This window comes from Macaca nemestrina, chromosome 19 (genome assembly GCF_043159975.1).
Source record: "Macaca nemestrina isolate mMacNem1 chromosome 19, mMacNem.hap1, whole genome shotgun sequence".
NCBI classification, from domain to species: Eukaryota; Metazoa; Chordata; class Mammalia; order Primates; family Cercopithecidae; genus Macaca; species Macaca nemestrina.
The window spans coordinates 82,688,368-82,708,267 of record NC_092143.1 but is presented as its reverse complement, the minus strand read 5'-3'; the positions used below and the strand labels follow the sequence as shown (position 1 = coordinate 82,708,267).

General features: G+C 39.6%; 1 protein-coding gene and 1 long non-coding RNA gene across 8 annotated transcripts in view; one reads left to right on the top strand and one right to left on the bottom strand.

Annotated features, from left to right (window-relative positions):
* LOC105478922 (spire type actin nucleation factor 1) overlaps positions 1-19,900 on the top strand; it is a 192,720-nt gene that overhangs the window by 149,090 nt on the left and 23,730 nt on the right. For 4 of the 6 annotated variants that reach the window (XM_071085718.1, XM_071085720.1, XM_071085723.1 and 1 more), the window contains exons 8-10: positions 1,449-1,578; positions 7,990-8,031; positions 14,085-14,257. In XM_071085718.1, coding sequence (XP_070941819.1) covers positions 1,449-1,578; positions 7,990-8,031; positions 14,085-14,257 — 345 coding nt within the window. The remainder of the gene's footprint in view (positions 1-1,448; positions 1,579-7,989; positions 8,032-14,084; positions 14,258-19,900) is intronic. The other 2 variants (XM_071085719.1, XM_071085721.1) reach the window with 1 other exon arrangement.
* Positions 13,289-19,900, bottom strand: part of LOC139360083 (uncharacterized) — a 44,126-nt gene continuing 37,514 nt past the window's right edge. The window contains exons 2-4 of one of the 2 annotated variants that reach the window (XR_011617169.1): positions 18,344-18,759; positions 14,642-14,759; positions 13,289-13,815 (exon numbers count right to left, since the gene is read on the bottom strand). This is a non-coding gene — a long non-coding RNA (uncharacterized lncRNA). Of the gene's footprint in view, positions 13,816-14,641; positions 14,760-18,343; positions 19,066-19,900 lie in introns of those variants that run through there. The other variant, XR_011617168.1, reaches the window with a different exon arrangement.

Sequence of the window (19,900 nt, the reverse complement as noted above, 5' to 3'; positions counted from 1 at the left end):
TGAGGGAGCTCATCAGCCTCCCAGGGCCTTTATTTTCTCAGTTATAAAATGAAGATAATAACAATCTAAGAAGGTTATGGTGGGTTACTAAAAAATGTTAGTTTTAAAAACAGTAAAGTGGGATGTTCACAGCACTTTGGGAGGTGGCTCACACCTGTAATCCCAGCACTTCAGAAGACCAGGATGGGAAGATTGCTTGGGTCCAGGAATTCAAAACCAGCCTGGGCAACATAGAGAGACCCTGTCTCTACAAAGAAATTAAAGGAAAAAAAAATTAGCTGTGTGCAGTGGCACATACCTGTTGTCCCAGCTACTCAGGAGGCTGAGGTAGAAGGATCACTTGAGCATAGGAGGTCAAGACCATAGTAAGCCATGATTGTGCCACTGCACTCCAGCCTGGGTAACAGAGCAAGACCCTGTCTCAAAAACAAAAAACACACAAAAAACAGCAGTAGTAATAGCCTGCACTGCAATTGATTACCTATCACGCTAGCATATAGGGAACATAATTATAACTGCTTAAAATTAGTTGAGCAAGCCAGGCTCAGTGGCATGTGCCTGGAATCCCAACCACTTGGGAGGCTGAGGCAGAAGGACCCCTTGAGCTTAGACATTCAAAGGTGTAGCCAGGCACAGTGGCTCATGCCTGTAATCCCAGCACTTTGGGAGACTGAGGAGGGTGGATCACTTGAGATCAGGAGATCGAGAGCAGTCTGACCAACATGGTGAAACCCCATCTCTACTAAAAATACAATAATTAGCTAGGCATGTTGGCACGCACCTGTAATGCCAGCTACTCGGGAGGCTGAGGCACAAGAATCGCTTGAACCCAGGAAGCAGGGGTTGCAGTGAGCTGAGATTGCACCACTGCACTCCAGCCTGGGCAATAGAGTGAGACCCCTTCTATAAGCATAAAATAGAATTTGAGCGGCCGGGCTCAGTGGCTCACGCCTGTAATCCCAGCACTTTGGGAGGCCGAGGCGGGCAAATCACAGGGTCAGGAGATTGAGACCATCCTGGCTAACATGGTGAAACCCCGTCTCTACTAAAAATACAAAAAATTAGCCGGGTGTGGTGGCGGCGCCTTTAGTCCCAGCTACTCGAGAGGCTAAGGCAGGAGCATGGCCTGAACCTGGGAGGCACAGCTTGCGGTGAGCTGAGATTGTACCACAGCACTCCAGCCTGGGCAACAGAGCCAGACTCTGTCTCAAAACAATAAAAATAAATAAAAATAAAATAAAATTTGAGCATGTATAACCAAATCACTCTGATATCCAGTAAGCTCCCTATTGCTTTAGGAACCTTAATATTTAATGACTTGAAAGTAGTCTTTTATCAAGCAGTGTTTCAGTCAATGAAATGTAGTTTATAATACTGTACTGTATGACTGGACTTCAGTAAAAATTATGTAATTACTCAAGTCTTTAGCCATTTTTCTTACTTGCAAGGTCTCAGCCAGAAAACTGAAACCAACTCCACCACGGCCACGGAGCCTCCATGAAAGAATATTAGAAGAAATTAAAGCAGAAAGAAAGCTGCGGCCTGTCTCACCAGAGGAGATTAGACGTAGCAGATTAGGTGAGTCCGCTGCTTCCTGTACTCAATCTAGAGTCATCCCCTGGGAAAAGGATCTTTATACACCCAGTCCTATTAACGTAAAGAGTTCTCATTCCTTGTTCATTTGTCTGTATCTCACTCACTCGTTCTCACTCTCACTCTCTCACATACATACCCCCTCACACTTGAAATTGATAGGGTGGGAAATCCTTCCCCCTCTCTAATATTGAACTATATGAGAACATCATGCCATAATTGAAAGAGCTCTGCCAGTCTCTAGACTGAGGTTTTAGCAAAGTTTCTTTACCTCTCTGAGCATCATTTTCTTCATTGGCAGAAGGGGGATAAAAATTCCTCTTAACCTACATTATGACTTTTATGTAAGAATTAAATAGGATTATGGTAAAAATACTTTATAAATTGTATTGCGTATACAAAGACAAGGTATTATATTTTAGAAATATAGATGACAGATATATAGTTTTACCTTATGTTTATTTATTATGGGTTTAAAGATATGGTATTATGTCATGAAAGCATGTTATTACCTGATACCACTTAACTTATTTCTAAACTTCCTTTAGAGTTATTATTTTTTATTTTTTAGTATATACTATAAGCACATATTGATTTTGATTTATAGAAAGGCTGTATTATAAGATGTTTGTAAACATTTTTGTTTATACGACTGTCTTTCCGTTTGTAAGACTAAAAATGCCCAAAGAATCCAGAGAAACTGCCTTTAGGAAAACAGTCTATAGTGATACCTTAACAGGAAAGGATCTGGTTCTGTGACTCCCACTCTGCTAGTTTTCTCCTCTGATCTCTTCTTCTGCCTCTTTCAGACTCTTGGACTTTCAAGTTTCTATCCTGGGTTCTGTTCTCCCTGAGCAACCATACCCTCTTCCATGGTTTTTGTTTCTGACTCCCTTCCAGCTCACAGTCTACATTGCAGGTCTCTAAAAATTCAGACTCATACGTCCAGCTGTCTGCTAGATAGAGCCTTCTCATATCCTACAAGCAAGACAAACCCAACATGTCCACAAGTGAACTCATCCTGTCTCTCCCCAAACCATCTCATTTTGTTTTCCCAATATAGAAACCTTAACATAATCTTTGACTCTTACCTGATGGCCAACACCTGTTGATTTTACTTTCTCTGGATCTTTTTAATCTTCCACTCTTCTCAACCCAACAGCCACTATCCTAGCCGAGGTTGTCATCTGTCGCAGCAGCCCTGACTCTCCTCTTGCTTCCAGTCTTGAACTCTTCCACCACTCCATATTGATTTTTCTTGTTTAATCCTGGCCCTTCTGTTTTGTGACCTTCGTGATGACAGGGCCCATGTCTGTCTTGTTCGTTGTTGTGTCCATAGTACAGCACTGGGCTGTACAGAGTACTCTCATGGGTTGAAATAATTAAATGTACTTTCTGGTGACAAAGCTTCAGAGTGGATCACTTGAGCCCAGGAGATCAAGGCTGTAGTGAGCTGTGATTGCACCACTCCACTCTAGCCTAGATGATAGCAAGATTCCATGGAAAGAAAGAAAAACAAAAAAAATCAGTTGACTGTATATATGTGGGTTCATTCCTGGACTCTTTGTTCTGTTCCACTGTTGTTTGCCAGTACCATGCTGTTTTTTTTATTGTAACTTTATAATACATTGTAAGATCAGAAAGTGTGATGTCTCCGGCTTTGTTATTCTTTCTCAAGATTGGTTGGCTATTCATTGTCTTTTGTGGTTCCATAGGAATTTTAGGATTATCTTCTATTTCTGTAAAAAATACCATTAGGATTTTCATGGGGATTCTGTTGGATCTGTATATAGCTTTGGGCAGTATTCACATGTTAACAGTAAGTCTTTCAATTCATGAACATTATTCTTCCATTTATTTCTGTCTTGTACTTTTTGTGTATAAATCTTTTACCTCCTTAATTAAATTTACTCCTAGATATTTTATTCTTTTTGGTGGTGATGTCAATGGGATTGTTTTTCTAATCTCCTTGATAGTTTGTTAGAGATAGAAAACTCCATAAATTTTTTTTTCAATACACTATCTATAAGATCATGTCATCTGCAAACAGGGATACTTTTATTACTTTCTTTCCAGTTGGATGCCTTTTATTTCTTTTTTTGCCTAATTGCTCTGGCTAGAACTACCAGTACTATGCTGAATATAGAAGTGGTCATCTTTGCCTTGTTCCTGATTTTAGAGGAAGAGCTTTCAGTTTTCCCCTGTGGAGTGTGATGTTAGCTGTCAGCTTTCCATATGTGGCCTTTATTATGTTAAGGTAATTTCCTTCTGTTCCTAATTTGTTGAGTGTTTTTATTACGAAAAGGTGTTGAATTTTGTCACATGCTTTCTCTGCATTCGAAATGATCATGTGATTTTTATTCTTTATTCTATTATGGTGGTATATCGTGTTAATTGATTTTCAGGTCTTAAGCTATCCTTGCATCCCAGGGATAAATCCCACTTGGTCATGATGTATGATCCTTTTATTGTGCTGATGGATTCAGTTGGCTAGTATTTTCTTCAGAATTTTGAATCTATATTCATTAAGGATTTTAGCCTGTACTTTTGGGGGTTTGGGCCCGTAAAACAAAATTAGAAGTGTTCTCTCGGCTGGGCGCGGTGGCCCAAGCCTGTAATCCCAGCACTTTGGGAGGCCGAGACGGGCAGATCATGAGGTCAAGAGATCGAGACCATCCTGGCTAACATGGTGAAACCCCGTCTCTACTAAAAAATAAAAAAAAAACTAGCTGGGCGAGGTGGCGGGCGCCTGTAGTCCCAGCTACTCAGGAGGCTGAGGCAGGAGAATGGCGTAAACCCAGGAGGCAGAGCTTGCAGTGACTGAGATCCGGCCACTGCACTCCAGCCTGGGCGACAGAGCGAGACTCCGTCTCAAAAAAAAAAAAAAAAAAGTGTTCTCTCGTCTTCAGTGTTTTGAAAGAGCTTGAGAGGGATTGGCATTAATTCTTCATTCAGTATTTGGTAGAATTCACCAGCGAATCCTTCTGGTCCTAGGCCTTTGCTGGGGAGCTTTTTGATTAGTGATTTGATCTCTCATAGCAAGCCTTTGTCACATACATATTCTTCAGTTTCACTTTTTAAAATTATATTTAGTTGCTAATGGAAACCCTACTTTAGAATAATTAAATATCATTTTTATGTTAAGTATGTCTTTATTTTAACCTTGACAGTTGGTATTTCACAACAACCAGAATTGAGCTGTTATAGAAAGATACTGTTCTATAAGAGTGTTACTTCTAGAATTCTGAGTTCAAATTGATATTAAACCCTAATTGTAAAGTAAGGGATTTTGGTCATTTTTTCCTACAGAGCTACATTGGTTCTTACTATACAGTTTTGCTTTGGGGAATTCAGTTATGATAATATCGGCAGAATTAACTTGAAGAAAAGTTTCCCTAAATATTTGTATCACTTTTCCCCTACATGTAATTGCAAGTAGGAGCTCACTGCAGCAATGGCAAAAATGTCTGAATGTTTAAAGAAGAAAATGTTACCCATAATTACAACAGCCAGAGGCATCCACTGTGAATTTACTTGTGCATTACAAAATGAGGATGAAAACTGTATATACAGTACTCTGTTCTCTGCATCTAATGTTTTATTTGGCATGACCATCTTCCTATGTCATTAAATATGACTCCAAATATGATTTATAAGGTTGTGATGTCCTAACAGATGGCTACTTGGGTTTTATTTACCTATTTTCCTGATTTGCTGGCTTTTTCCATTTTTTCCTAGTAAGTCTGAAATTACTATTCTTATACATCAGTCTTTGTTCATGTCTCTGATTATTTTCTTTCTTCTAAACATCTTAATTGACATGATCCTCAATTTTTACTCTCTTTTTGGTATAGAGATTGGAAAATATATAAATGTCATCTCCCAAGAAATAATTGTATCCCCTTCTTAACACAGTAGTCAACCTTATTTCAAAAGAGATATTCATGTGCTAGAGAAAAAAAGAGCAGAATAAGAAGATACTAGAGAAGATGGAAGAGTGCTGTGGCAATATGTAATATTTTATTTGCTTTACATAATTAGGAAAATCTAGAGTAGGTAATATAGGAGTTTAGAAGTACAGGTTTTTGAATGGTGAGTGGAAGTTTTTTTTTTCTTTTTAGAATACTTTTCTGAGATAAGTTCAAGGAAGATTATTTTTGTCAACACAAAATCGCTAACCAATCTCCTGTGAGATAACTAAAACACAGTAAAATGCCTTTTAAAACATACATCCTAACTTACACATTAGGATAAAGATATTCAGTGAGGCATTGCTTTGGCTTCAGCAGTTTTGGAGAATATGGGCAGTCCTGGTAGATTTCGTTTTTGGAATGGAAAACAAAGACTATGCTTTGTTGGAGAGGAAAGGAAGAATGGCCAATGGATATCTGAAGTCCTGTGCTTCAGTGTCTGATGTGGTGGTTTCTGAACAATCCTAGGAAGGCTGAGGAGCCTAGGTCACAGGAAAGATGTTCTCTCTTTGATGCATTCTTCTAAAGGTACCGCTAAGAGCTTTGGACTACAGCAGTGAAAATAGATAATCTTCACTGTCCTGAATCATCACATCTCTGCAATAACCTTTTTAACAGCTTTATTGAGCTATATGGCATTTATATACCATAAAATTCACTCATTTAAAGTATACAATTTAGTGGTTATTATATGCAATAAATTTTAAAAGTAGGGTGCTTCAACAGGAAATACATAATAATTTCATTTTTAAGAAATGATGGGCTGGGCACAGTGGCTCATGCCTGTAATCCCAGCACTTTGGGAGGCCAAGGTGGGTGGATCATGAGGTCAGAGTTCGAGACCATCCTGGCCAACATGATGAAAAACCCCATATCCACTAAAACAACAGTTAGCTGGGCCTAGTGGCAGGCACCTGTAATCCCAGCTACTGAGGAGACTGAGGCAGGAGAATCGCTTGAAGGCTGTAGTGAGCTGAGACTGCACCACTGCAGTCCCTGCACTCCAGCCTGGCAATAGAGTGAGACTCTGTCTCAAAAAAAAGAAAGAGAATTACAGTAGTCTTCTTTTATCTGAGGAGGAGATATATTCCAAGACCCCGAGTAGATGCTTGAAACCATGGATAGTACCAAACTCTATATATGCTATGTTTTTTCCTTTACATGCATACCTGTGAAAAAGTTTATTTTATAAAATAGGCTCAGTAAGAGATTCACAATTACTAATAATAAAATAGAAAAAGTAATATTCAGGAAACATGCAATTTAAAACTTATGAATTGGCCGGGCATGATGGCTTACGCCTGTAATTGCAACATTTTGGGAGGCCGAGGCATGTAGATCAGCTGAGATCAGGAGTTCGAGACCAGCCTGGCCAATATGGAAAAACCCTGTCTCTACCGAAAAAACAAAAATTAGCCGGGCATGGTGGTGGGCGCCTGTAATCCCAGCTACTCAGGAGGCTGAGGCGCAAGAATCGCTTGAACCTGGGAGGCGGAGGTTGCGGTGAGCTGAGATCACACCACTGCCCTCCAGCCTGGGCAACAGAGCGAGACTCCATTTCAAAATAAATAAATACATCTTATGAATTATTTCTGGGATTTTTCATGTAATATTTTTGGATCATGAGTAACGGAAACCATGGAAAGTGAAACTACAATAAGGAAGGACTACTATTTTCAGTTTTTACTGTGTGTCAAGCACTATTCTAAGCACCCTTTTTACATGAAGTTATTTAATCTTTATAACAATTCCGTAAGATAGGATTATTCTCATTTTACAGATGAAGTAACTACAGCACAGAGAGGTTAAGTAACTTGCCTGGGGTCACACTGCCAGTAAGTGGCAGAGCTGAGGTTCAAACTCGGGCAGTCTGACCGTCCTTCAACTACTAGGTTTTACGGTCTACAGTAGATAGTTTATTGACACACATAGTGGTGATGCTGCTGAGCTAGCTGAACTGAGAATTTTTTATAAACTGTTTCGCCTTTATTCCGAGAGCCAAATTTTCATCATGACATAAATTATTGAAGGATAGATTTACTCTGAAATTTTAAAGATGTTATATGTTCCCCAAAATCATGTTTTAAAACGTGACTTTTAAAAAAATCTGTATTTAAGTCAGAAATCCTATTCTGTGATTATTTAAAATGTTTGTATTTTTATCATGCTTTCATTTTTAACTTGTTTTTAAAAAAGTTACTTTTTCCTTTTATTGTTCCTCCATTTCAAGTCTTAGTGATGTAATTGAAACTAAGACTCTTGCATGGTTTTAATGTATTTGAGATTTTCATTCACTAGCTTCTGCCTTAGAGCCTGACATGTAGCCACTGAGGGTCTTCATTAATCCGTTCCCTTTTTTGTCCTCCTTGTATATTCCTAACAGCTGAATTATTTTCTTTTTATTGTTTGTTTTCTTTTTTTTCAGCAATGCGGCCACTTAGCATGTCTTACAGTTTTGACTTGTCAGGTAAAAAAAACAAAAACGCTTTTACACCTGACGTGGCTTTTGTGGTTTCTGTGAAATACATTTCATTCATCTGCTTGTTCAAACATGTTAAAAAAGAAAATGGAAAGGCTTCTTCTAAGCCATGGTCAGTAAAATAAAACATTCTGCCTATTTGAAAGCAATATACATAAAAAAGATACAAGACTACAGTAAATCTGTTTTCTCCCAAGCAGTTTTGGAAGAACCATCACACCATACTCATGGTTCTAGAAAATGGTGCCCATCTTATGGTGGCTGTCACTGCCCAGGCTCTTCTAGAGCAATGAGGTTAAAGCCTACAGCAGACCTTTGCCCTAAGAGAATAGAAAAAAACTTTGTAGAAACAAAATTCTGATGCATCTACTTCCTGTTCTCTAAAGCATTCAGTTATTTAAGTAACTAAACTTAAAATGGTTATCTACTTCAGATGACAGCACCTCAGTTGATGGGCAAGAACTGTCTTTTGTATGTTTGTGCTCAGTGGATAAAGCCTAATCACAAATGACTTTGAATCACGATTACGAGTATAAAAATACAGGCCAGGCGCGGTGGCTCACACCTGTAATCCCAGCACTTTGGGAGGCCGAGGTGGGCAGATCATGAGGTCAGGAGATCGAGACCATCCTGGCTAACATGGTAAAACCCCGTCTCAACTAAAAATACAAAAAAATTAGCCGGGCGTGGTGGCATGCGCCTGTAGTCCCAGCTACTTGGGAGGCTGAGGCAGGAGAATTGCTTGAAGCTGGGAAGCGGAGGTTGCAGTGAGCCAAGATTGTACCACTGAACTCCAGCCTGGGCAACAGAGTGAGACTCAGTCTCCAAAAAAAAATAAAAGAGTATAAAAATACAAGAGCATTGTAATGGCTTTGGTTGTAATATATACTTACGTGCCTCAGATTTGTAGTGCAAGTTTAGACCTTTCTGTTAAACAGAGATTAATAGTGAAATGACTAAATTTGGTCTATAAAATCAACCCTTTTTAAATTAAAACTTTAAATATATATGAGTGAATTTTCTTTTATTTATTTATTTATTTATTTTAGGAAATAGAGACAGGGTTTCACCAGTTGCCCAGGCTGCTCTCGAACTCCTGGGCTTAAGCAGTTCACCAACTGGCCTCCCAAAGTGCTAGGAATACAGGCGTAAGCCACCTCACCCAGCCAGTTGAATTTTCAAAGCCAACTTAATCCCAGTAAAATATTTTGCAAGTTAGAGTTTTTAATTTTGGAAGCTACTGTTTTAAGTATAAAATGAGATGAGATATTGGCACAAATATTTTCTTTCAGGATTTTCTGTTAAATGCCGTGGAATGCCTCAAGATACAAAGAATTGTTGGCATACCTTACTTACAAATTCATGTTTAAAGAGTTCTAGTATATTCTGTATATGAATATTTATTGAGTATCTTCCAGCTACAAAGCTAGTTTCCAACTGTTTTTAAATCTTCTGCTTATTTGTGTAGGTATCAGACGTGACTATAATATTTTACAATCACTCAGTTACTATTTTTGGCTGACCACAGAAGAGCTTTTCCTTTTTTCTTTATTCACTTGGAATTTTTATTTTTTCAGCCATTTGCAAAGTGACCTTGTAAAAAATTTGATCTGGAAAATAAATGCAGAAAAATAGTAATGCATATGTCAATACTAATCCCCAGAAGTTGGCAATATACATTACAGACACTCTATCTTTTTTGAATATCTACAAAAGATGCTTCTATTAGTTGGACCACAATAAGGAAGGGAGTGGTTGGCTGCCTAAACACATTGGCCATTGGCTAATCTAAATTAGGCACACATTGCTGATTTTGACAGTATGCTCAATGCATGCTCACACACCTCATGTACAGGTATGTTGTGTGTTCTATGTTCTTGCAGCCTATACGATGGGTTCTGTTTGGAAAGAAAACTCTTGGTACTTAAACTTCTTAGTGTAAAAGGGTAGCAGAGAATTTTTATTTGGTTTCACTGCTTATCATTTGCTGTAATTTATTTCATGTCTTCGTGTACTTTGTGACTTCCTAATGCTTCATTCTTGATTTCTTGTGCTGCTTTTATGTTTTTCATTGTTGCATTTTAACTATTAATTAAAATTGCCCGAATTATAAATAGAAAAGATTGATTCATTCTTCTAACTTAAATGCAAAGATTGGAGTGCATTTTCTGAGTTAGAAAATGAACAAACTAGTGAGAAACATTGTAAACATACAGTGTAGATGATAACCCTGAACTTAAGTACAAGATAATGAAGTATATTCTACTGCTTAAGTATATCTGAGAAATATTAATTATTAGTGAAAATCTTTATTCAACATCACTTATGGTAAGTATAACTTGTTTTTCCTATACAGATATTAAGTATATAATCTATATGTCAGTCACATTTCCTCACACTAAATAAGGCAATAGACATATATTTAATATCATGGGTATGCATTTTAGGTTCTAAACCTAAGGTATGTGATTTCTAAAGCCATATCTAAATATTTCACCTCTTAAATATTTTGCTTACATATAAATATCACCAGTTTTTTTTAAGAAATGCCATCTTATATATAAGAAATACAAAGCCTATCCAAGTGTTTTGCTTTTCTCATGTGATACATTAAAGTAAAAATGGTGATTTATTCATTTAAACAGAAAAATATAAGTAATCAAACTTCTTAAAAATACATTTTCTGGGCACAGTGGCTCACGTCTATAATCCCAGCACTTTGGGAGGGTAAGGTGGGAGGTTTGCTTAAGCCCAGGAGTTTAAAATAAGACCAGCCTGGGAAATATGGCAAAACCCTGTCTCTACACACACACACACACAAAATACTAAAAAATTAGCTAGGTGTGGTGGTGCACACCTGTAGTCCCAGCTACTTGGGAGGCTGAGGTGGGAGGATTGCCTGAGCCCAAGAGGTCAAGGCTGCAGTGAGCCATGATTGCACCACTGTACTCCAACCTGGGCAACAGAATGAGACCATGTCTAAAAAAAAAAAAGTTCGATTAAGTCTTTTGCAGATCTGTGTTGTGAGATAAAATCATTCAGTGTTTAGATCATCTTGAAACCTGGCTGTTACATAACCCATTTTTTATTTATTCAGTTTTTCTCAAAGCTTTGAATTTAATACAGATGTTTTCTTTCACTACTGTCAGTCAATTAGCTAAAATGACAGTTATCAATCTCATAGCACAGGGTTCAGGCAATTAGAGAGCTGTTGGACAATTTCTCAAATCCCCTGCATTGAGAATGGACTGAACTCAGGGCAGCCACTGTCATTTGACAGCATTCCCTAAACTTCAGTTCATATACCATCTTTATAATTTTCTGCCAGCCTTGAGTGTCACCAGTACTATTAAAATTTTTAGTGCGCCATAAACAACTTTAAACATCTCTCAAGCAATAAAATCATGGATCTTAAAATACAGTATGCTTTTCTGTAGCAAAAAAATAGAGTATTTTTTTTCCCAGCACATTAAAATAAATATGGGCTGCGTGCGGTGGCTCACGCCTGTAATCGCAGCACTTTGGGAGGCTGAGGCGGGAGGATCACGAGGTCAGGAGATTGAGACCATCCTGGCCAACATGGTGAAATCCTGACTCTACTAAAAATACAAAACAGCTGGGCGTGGTGGCACGTGCCTGTAGTCCCAGCTACTTGGGAGGCCGAGGCAGGAGAATCGCTTGAACCCAGGAGGCGGAAGTTACAGTGAGCCGAGATCACGCCACTGCACTCCAGCCTGGTGACAGAGTAAGACTGTCTCAAATAAATAAGTAAATAAATAAATAACTGCCAAAACTATTTGAGTGTTCCTCTGTGCAATGGTATGCATGCAGTGCTATTCTTAGGGAAACTCTGATTTTGTTGATTGGAAATGTGGGGCCAGCGTGGAAAGCTGGTTGTGTTTCTCTTATTATAACTCCAGTTGTAATAATTAGAAAGTGACCTGCTGCCAGGTCAACGGTGGGAACCTCTGTGAGTACGTGGCTAGGAAAGGTAGAAGCTGTGTGCGTTTGAAATACTTGTGCTTTCTCTTAGAAAATTCCTACAAAATGTCAACAATTCTATTTCTCATTATATCTCCTTTTAGAAGATTCCTATAAAATATCAACAATTCTATTTCTCTTATCTCCTTATTGAAATATTTATTTTAAGATTTTTACATTTATAATTTGTATAAAACCTTGCTGCTTGTTTCCTTTTGTCCCTTTCAGCACTCCCCACCACCATCACCAATTCTTTATTTGTTCTAGCTATGTAATGCCTGGGAAGGTAACAATAAAATAAACGCACGTGTTGTCAAGTTCTCGATTAAAAATTTTATGTAAAAATTAATAGACAGCTGTTCTTCCTTCTTTCCTTTCTCCCTCCCTTCTCTTTCCCTTTTTTCTTTTTCTTTTCCTTCCATTGTTTCTAGCTTGTTCAAATCCTTCAAAAATAAGCAGAAATCATAAATATTAAATAGGATATATATCATTTGTAATAAGAAATAATTTACATGGTTCTTATAAATAATGTCAGGGAAAGCTGCACTAGAACACACTTGTATACCACATGTGTCCTGGAGCTCTACCTCTCATCCTTAAGGTGTGTAAATATTACTTGCTTGGGGGGAAATATCCTACTATAAACAGCACATTCTTGGAGGGGGGGGTTGTTCTTTTTTTTGAGACACAGTCTCGCTTTGATTCTCCTGCCTCAGCCTCTTGAGTAGCTGGGATTACAGGCGTCCACCACCACTCCCAGCTGATTTTTGTATTTTTAGTGGAGATGGGCTTTCACCATGTTGGTCAGGCTGGTCTCAAACTCCTGACCTCAATTGATCCCCCTGCCTCAGCCTCCCAAAGTGCTGGGATTACAGGCGTGAGCCACCACGCCGGGCCACATTCTTGTGTTTACAGTAACCTCGTTTACAGTGCTTTCCCCTCTAAAAGAGCATCAGTCAGTCTTTTTCACTTTAGTACTTAACATGCCCTTTGCCCCATTTACGGCAGCCTCACAGACTGTCCGCATGCAAAGAGCAGTTGAGTGTGCTGGTCTATAAATTGCATCATGCAGTAACTGCTCTTTTTCACTTCTAAATACACTGATTTTATAGTTACTAAATTTAGCCCATTTTTAACTCTTCATTTGAAAGTAGTTCCATTTGCCTTCAAGGATTCCAGGCTATGGTACCAAAAAGCAGGCCATCAGAGTCAGTACTGACAAAGACTGACAGATCAGCTGTGGCATGACACCATGGTGCCACTCTGGCCAAATCCATCTGAGCCTTAGTTTATTTATTCACCAATAGAGATCAAAATCAGTAGGAATAATTGCTAACATTTATTGTTCACTGCCTGTACTAGGCACAGAATTTTATATGCAATTATTAACCTGTTTAATGCTCACAATAAGCCCGCCTCTGTTAGTATCCTCATTTTACAGATGAAAGGAGAGCAGATAGCAGTAGAGACCCAAACCATCCCCATCACACCACACTGTAGACTGCTTCATTGTCTGTCATTTGTCGTTTTGCCTTCTCATCCAAATTTGAGCTCTTAGTAATATAAATCAGACACATCAGAGGAAATGTATCCCAGACTTTTTGTGTTCACATTAAATATGTTTATATGAATATAGATTATTAGCCATTTTTATTCTTAAACCAAAACATTTTCAGATCTTACAGCCATGTGTCTGGTAAGGCTTTGTGTGTGTCCTTTCTTCATCCATATATCACTAGATCCTTAGAGGCTGTGAAGTAAACTAGCTTCTCTCAGCCCCAGTTTCTTCATCTGGAAAATAAACAGGTTGGAGTCAGTTATCAGTTTTAACTCTATAAATTCTCATCTACACGTATGAATATGTAATTATTCATTTTAAAGTTTCCTTTAATTGAATTTGACAGTCAATATCCAACCAGAAAAAGTTTTCTATACATAGGCAAGGTGTTACTGAGTCAAGCCTCTGTGTTTTTGTGTGAAATGCTGTGTTACCTGGTATGCTTTCAACACAGATAACCTGTCTTGGCTCAAGAAAAGGTAAGCTTTTGCTTTTTTACCAGATGTAACTACCCCTGAATCTACAAAGAATCTTATGGAGTCATCTATGGTGAATGGAGGTTTGACATCACAAACAAAAGAAAACGGGTTAAGTAGTGCACAGCAGGTGCCTGCACAGCGGAAGAAGCTCCTCAAAGCCCCAACTCTGGCCGAACTGGACAGCTCTGAGTCTGAGGTAAGGCCCCAGTTCACACAGCTTGACTCCAAGATGAGGGTGCTTAATGCTCTCTGACCCAGTTTACTGATTATCTGGCTTCAGTTGTTGCTTAATCTCTTCCCATTTTTCAACCAATAAAGCTAGGACTAAAATTAATTTGATTTGCAGGAAATTAAATAGTAGATTACTTTCTGTTATTAGTAAAGACCAATATAGTGGCTATAATTTATAGAATACTAAAATTTTTGTCGGGCATGTTGGCTCACATCTATAATCCCAGCACTTTGGTAGGCCAAGGCAGGAGTATCACTGAGCCCAGGAGTTTGACACCAGCCTGGGCAACATAGCAAGACCCTGTCTCTATAAAAAATTTTAAAATTAGCCATGTGCAGTAGCGCATACCTCTGGTCCCAGCTAGTTGGGAGGCTAAGGCAGGAGGATTCCCTGAGCCCGGGAGTTCGAGTCTGAGGTGAGCTGTGATTGCGCCACTGCATTCCAACCTGGGCAACAGAGTGAGACTCTGTCTCAAAAAACAAAAAAAGAGAAAGAAAAAGAAAAAAATGTATATATACACACACACACATATATACAGTCTTAAATTATAAGTGGGGTTAAAACAAGTCAACAGTTTTGCAACTTACATTACCTTAATATCTTCCCGTTTGTTTGGGGAACAAAAAAATAAAGTTAAGAAAAACATTTTGCATAGATTCTTGTCCCTCTAAAATCCACACACTCATACTTAGGACTGTTCTTTTTGTGATCATAATACCGACAGATAAAACTCCAAAAAAGAAAATTCTAATAGTGTTCTCCAGATTTCATCTTCCACCTACTGCCCTTTGTGGAGGGGGAAAGATCTCATATCCTTCCTGATGTCAACATCCACCTATATGCTAATGCTTCCCACACCCATCTCAAGCCCCCATCTGCAATATCAGTATTGTATACATCATTGCCTGCCGGGTTTCCACTGCCCCTTCCTCAAAATCAACTTAGGTAAAATGACATTCTCTTCTTCCCTCCCTTCTCCCTCACCCACTTGCCAAATCACACACACACACCCTAGCTACATATGCATGCACACGCACACACACATACACACCCTAGCTACACACTCACATACATACGCATCCTAGCTTTACACCCACAGCCTAGCTACGCACGCACATGCACACACACACACCCTAGCTTCATACACACCTCCCCTAGCTGCACATGCGTGCATGCACACACACACCCTAGCTACGCACACCCCCCAGCTTCACACAAACCCTAGCTACACACATGCACATACACACACGTGCGTGCACGCACACACACCCCCTAGTTTCTCATCTTCTGCTTGCTGTCCTAGTTGCTGGCTCCACCCAAGGTAGAATCTGAGGAATTATTCTTTAATTCTCCTCTCATTGGTCTCCACCCCATTCTAAGCAATACCAATAATAATTTTGCTACTAAAGGTTTTTCAAATATTAATAACAATAAGAAATATTTGTATTACCAATGTCAGTTGGTCTCTCTCTCTCTCACTGTCTCTTCAGTCTATCTGACTTTTCTTCGTGGCTCCCCAAATTCCATCTTGCACTCACTGCTCTTTGTAACTCCTGCTTAAAACCTTCGGAAGGCTCCCTGGCGCGTACAGAATAAAATTTGCATCCCCTGATCACACGCCTGCAGACACCTATGGCCTAATGTCACACCTTCCCTGCCTCTGGTTTATGCCTCAGCCACGCGCAGCCGTTGACTCTTCCTGCACAGCCCATCGGTGCTCAGCGTGGTGCTTAGCCATGTCTGCGATCTCCCCTCATGTCCTTGTCAGAGTCAGCACGGCCTCGCTTTGTCTTAGGAAGTCTCCCGGATACCGCTAGCCTGCCAGGACCCCTTCTTTGTGATTCTGTCATAACCCATTCATCCCTCTGTTTCGCTGGAACACTTAACACCCTGTCATGTAATTATTCACTTATTTCTTTGTCCCACCAGAGTACATGTTCCCTCAGAGGAGGAACCATGATAAATTTACTTTATATCTCCAGTTTCTAACACCCAGTAGACACTCAAATATTTAGATAAATTCACACTAACCTGTAAGAACAGCGATTTACATTTTAAAAGCATCTAGCTCAGATATCTAGACAGAGCTCCAGTTCGGGAGCCACTCCCACACGTGGCTATTTAAATTTAAGTTATATTAAAATTAAATAAATGAAGAACTCAGTTTCTCAGTCATAGCACTCAAAGGCCCGGGAACCTCTGTGACCATGGCTACACAGATCACAGTCCCTTCACAGAGAGTTTGGTTGGGTGGCACCAATCTGCAGCTGCCAGGAACCACCTTCCTGCACCCCACAGGCCTACTTGTAACTCGTTTTCTAGTCCTCTTCCATCACCTCATGAGGCAAGACCACACAGCAAGGCATGATCAGATAAATCTGCAGCCTCTGTAACCTTCTTTGTGGTCTTCTTTTTGAAGATAAAGTGGTAATGCCCCAAATCCACATCTTGAGATGATTTGCTGGGCACGCTATTCTTAATCAAAGAGAGGCCATTTTCATCAGTTAGATTATGAAGCAAGCAATACATTGCCGAAAAGAGAAATGTGAGATCTGGATTCCAGCTACCTCTGACTTTTGTCACTAGCTACTGGTTTAAACCTGGATGAATCATAGTTCTTAAGTCGTGGTGGTAGAAATCTCAAAGATTTATGGAACAGAGTGAATGATCTTAGACAAGGGTATGGAAATAAGCATATTCCTCCCTTCCTCTTCAATCTAAAATTGTTATTTTTAAGTATAAGAAAAGAACAGAGGTATTAAATGTGGGAATGCCTTATGTTCCTTTTTAAATATATATATAATTCCTTTTTGATATATATTATATATATTTAGAAGTTTTTAAATTCATATATATATATATATATATATATTTTTTTTTTTTTTTTTTTTTTTTTTTGAGACAGAGTCTCGCTGTGCCACCCAGTCTGGAGCACAACAGTCCAATCTCTGCTCACTGCAACCTCGACCTCCCAGGTTCAAGCGATTCTCCTGTCTCAGCCTCCTGAGTAACTGGGATTATAGGTGCCTGCCACCATGCCCAACTAATTTTTTAATGTTTTTATTAGAGATGGAGTTTCACCATGTTGGCCAGGCTGGTCTCAAAATCCTGACCTCAAGTGATCCACCCGCCTCAGCCTCCCAAAGTGCTGGGATTACAGGCATGAGCCACCACACCCAGCCAAAAACTTCTAAATGATATTCAAATGTTAACATTCAGAAAACACAGATAAACCGAAGTCTTTATTTTTAATCAACTGTTTCAAGTTTGGGGTTTTTATTAATCAAAGTTTTAATAAACTTTCTATTGATGAGACAGTAGTTCTCTTTAACAGTGGTAGATGAATTGTGTTTATTCTAAAACACTCTGTTAACATTAGCTGATTTCAGATCATCAGCTGGTTAAAGCCAGCTCAGAAGAAGGTCTATTTTAAAGCCATTTAATGAACTGACATTTATATAGACATGAATGAACACCTGGAAACTCAAACTGTGTTTCCTTACAGTGTGAATTAGTAAAGAACAGTTCTCCGAGTCGCACCTGCCCTGGGCCCGCTCAGGGTGTATGGACTGGGTGCTGGAATGGACACTTGGCCTTGTCAGCCACCACTGTGTTCTCCCTCTGATGAGAGGAGCTGATTCTGTGACCTCTAGGTCTCTTCCAGTTCCAAAACTTGGTAGCTCCAGAAGCGTGAAACTGGAAAAGATGTTGAGGAATTCTATCTATTCCTAAACCAAGATTTACTTACCTCTGGTCATATCTGCTGTCTTACAAATGGCCACAATACAGAGACCGTTAAATACATCCCATATCACATTACAGGGTTTTTTTGGTTCACATCTTATAGTAATTTTTTGTTCTCTACTTTTTAGTGCGTTTTGAAACTCTTCTCCTATTCTTTTCACCAACTTCTTTTTTTTTTCCAGTACCACTCCTTTTTTTCCAGTCAAATATTTATTGAATGCCTTCAGTAAGTACTAAAAGTAGAGACAGAAATATGATGGTCTTTGCCCTCCTGTTTATAATTTAAATAGAATATAAAAAACATACCTGAGAATCATTCCAAGTGCTGAGTGAGCACAGTGTCTTCCAGACACTGTCTTAGGCTGTGTACAGTGTGACTGGACACTACAGAAGTCCAGAGGCTGCGGAGGTCAGTTCAGTCAGTGAGTAAACACCACAGGGGCTGAAAGGCTGGAGAAGCCACACGGAAGAGTAGTAGGACTTAGGTTTTAGAATGAGTATAAAAGACGGCAGAGGGCTTTCCATTTTGTTGTGGGATGTGAACCGGGCTGTGCCACCGCATGTTGATGTATTTCTCCCATGCCTTCCCAAGAGCAGAGATGCAGTCTTACTCAAACCTCTGCTCCTTACTGCATGTCTGGCATCTGGTGACTCTGCTGACTTGTCTAGTGAATTCCTGGCTGATGCTGCACCATGAGCAAAGAGCAAGTGAAGACTCAGGGCTGTAGAAGACAGTAGAGAACAAATAAAGGGCAGTCTCAAGAAAGGTTGACTTTATTCTTTTCTTCTTGCCTCTCAGTTGTGTCAGCTGTTTCCCCATTTTCCCTCTCCTCAAATTTAATGACTGGCTTCCAAACATGGTTTTTGGGGGTTTTTTTTGAGATGGAGCCTCACTCCATTGCCAAGGCTGGAATGCAGTAGAGTGACCTCAGCTCACTGCAACCTCCGCCTCCTGGGTTCAAGCAATTGTCCTGCTTCAGCCTCCCGAATAGCTGGGATTACAGGGGCCCACCACCACACTCAGCTAATTTTTGTATTATTAGTAGAGACAGGATTTCACCATGTTGGCCAGACTGGTCTCGAACTTCTGACCTCAAGTGATCTGCCCACCTCGGCCTCCCAAAGTGCTGGGACTACAAGCGTGAGCCTCCGCACCTGGGCCCAAACATGTTTTTAAGTGCCAAAACTTTTTCTTCACACCAGACTTACACAGAAGTACAGTGTCAATCAGCTAGAAATGGAGATGGAGACCAGAGCCTTCCCACCCACCACCTCCCATCCTTCTTATCCTTCAGGGCCTCCTGAAGGCCTCATAGAGCAATGAGAAATTTCTTTTCCAAGAGGGAGTGGCCCACTACTGAGTTAGTACTCAGCTGGTACTGAACTCACCAGTGGAGTCCACCTGCCTCTGCTGCCCCTTGTATGAGCCTCTTTGCCCACCCTCTGTAATGAAATCCACAAAACAATTGAAGGAGATACCAGAATTTCCCCGTGAGGAGGAAGCAGTGACACTTCCAACTGCAAACTGAACACTTTATTCACCCCGATATAGGAAATGCTATCATGTGTATGTAAATTTCACCTGTTAACTTATCAGGACTCATTCTAGCAACGTTTTTTTGTTTGTTTGTTTGTTTTACATTTTAATAAATGCTTTCTAGCCACCAAAATACCTACTATATGGTAAACTCTGTATATATGTGATCTTATTTAATCTCCCTTTCCATAGAGACTCCATATTCTTTTAAGAGGTGCCTTCCACCATTCCAGGATATGACCTGTGCTCCCCTGCAGAGTTTTCATTTGATGACATTGTCCACCAGAAATTTCTTACCACCCATTGCTGTCTTTGGGGTTTAACTT